At 35.5% G+C, this 1,799-nt stretch overlaps 1 protein-coding gene across 2 annotated transcripts in view; it reads right to left on the reverse strand.

Moving 5' to 3' along the window:
- Positions 1–1,799, reverse strand: part of LOC119590784 (glutamyl aminopeptidase-like) — a gene marked incomplete in the record, with an annotated part of 24,350 nt that overhangs the window by 14,578 nt on the left and 7,973 nt on the right. For both annotated transcript variants that reach the window (XM_037939496.1, XM_037939495.1), the window contains 1 exon segment: positions 186–358. In XM_037939496.1, the coding sequence (XP_037795424.1) occupies positions 186–358 (173 nt within the window).

Genomic DNA, 1,799 nt, shown 5'->3' on the forward strand with positions numbered 1-1,799 from the left:
TCACATTCACCAAAAGATGCTATCTGTTTTGGCTAAACATGAAAACTGTTTTCCAGGTCTGGTCATCACCTTCAAATTGGCTCAGGAAACAAAAATATTACCATTCCATCAAGATAGCTCCAATTTGCCCATCTCCTATTCTCCAAATCTCAATTTTACATCAAAATTTTAAAAATTCTCCTCACCTCTGAACTCCTTCTTCATCCACGTAATCAGAATAGTAGAAGCCAACAATGCCTGTCTTTAAGGAACCCGAGAAAGACATTGAGATCTGGAAGGACCCAGCTTCCACCGCACTTGTTCTGATCACCCAAAACTCGTTGGGCTCATACTCAAAGGCATCAACAATATTCACATCCTGAAATGAAGAATTATATCAAAAGGTATTAAAAGTTGTAAAAGCATATATACATGTATTTTTCACCTTATATAGCCTCCTGAGGACAGTTAAACAGAAATGACAAGAGAACTAATTGCCAACATTCCTCACAAACAAATTGGTATTGTCCTTCCTTTGGTGGTATTGCTAACCTTTCAATTTTGAGCCCCTAAAGCAAAATTATGCCTGCAATAACAAAGGAGAAATCCCTAACATCTATTTCAGCCTTCCCCAACCCTGAGCTCATGACCCCAAATGGAGTCAAAAAGCATTTTTCTTGGAGTCACCAAGATCTCAAAATATCAGACATGGTCACTTCTCAATTTTGAAAGGTTTTCAGTATATACGTAGTCACATATTGGTTGAGGGCTAATGGGTAAATTTTGCTTGATTATTACGCATTAATTTAAAATGCAATAGTTCTAACCATTAATCCTGTATCCGTGGTGTCTCCTACATCCAGTGTTAATCCATTGAATTCTGATGAAACTTAAACTAAAGAATCTATAATTGTAATTGTGGATCTTTTTTTCCAGCAAATTATGTATATATTAATCGAATAATATAAACTTGTATACACTGAAGAACAAACTAGGGTTGCAGTCATGTCTAGAGGTGCATAACTGGGGTCGCCTGAAAAAAGGTTGGGAACCACTGACCAATTTAGTAATCATTTTGGTTCACTAGATTAAAGAAAAAAAAATCTCTGAAATAATAAATGACAAATGCTCAACAAAACAACAAAACATATATACTGACTACATTCATTCTTTACATAAAAAAAATATCTCTTTTCTTCAGCATTAATAAGAATACAGAGAGAGATGTTGAGGAGAGGGGAATCAGGATGAGGGATATTGTTAGCAATATAGTAAATGTACATCTTGTATAGTATCTTCAGTCTAACACCTCCTAGACTGCAACTTCTTTGTACCACTTTGCTGCCCAGCTGTAAAAAGCATCAACTTTCATCTATCACCAAGGCCAATTTTAACAATACATTACAAAAGGCTTTTATTGCAACATTGTATTTCAACAAAGAAAAGTGTTAAAAGGGTTCTTGTGATGCATAAAGCTCAATAATATAGATTAAATCTAATGAATCTATAACCATAACAGGACTTGTGTATAATGCTTAATGTTCTGTCCTAAGACATGAAAAGTTGCCAGTCACAGGTGCTGGTGTTTTCATTGTTCTCAAATAAACAGAGAATGATAATGGAATGGGATGTGAGACATCTAGAATGGTGGGGGAGGAGGAGAAAAAGTGTAATTAATAGGAGAGGTTCATCATCATTGGCAAAAGTTGGTGAAAGACATATATGGGATTCATGAGTTGACATGTGGAAAATTAGAGACCTTTTGATGACAACACTTCGCCTATATTGGCTGGTGCCTGAAACATTATTTCTCTCTCTCT

The sequence above is a fragment of the Penaeus monodon genome, chromosome 27, assembly GCF_015228065.2.
Source record: "Penaeus monodon isolate SGIC_2016 chromosome 27, NSTDA_Pmon_1, whole genome shotgun sequence".
Classification (NCBI taxonomy): domain Eukaryota; kingdom Metazoa; phylum Arthropoda; class Malacostraca; order Decapoda; family Penaeidae; genus Penaeus; species Penaeus monodon.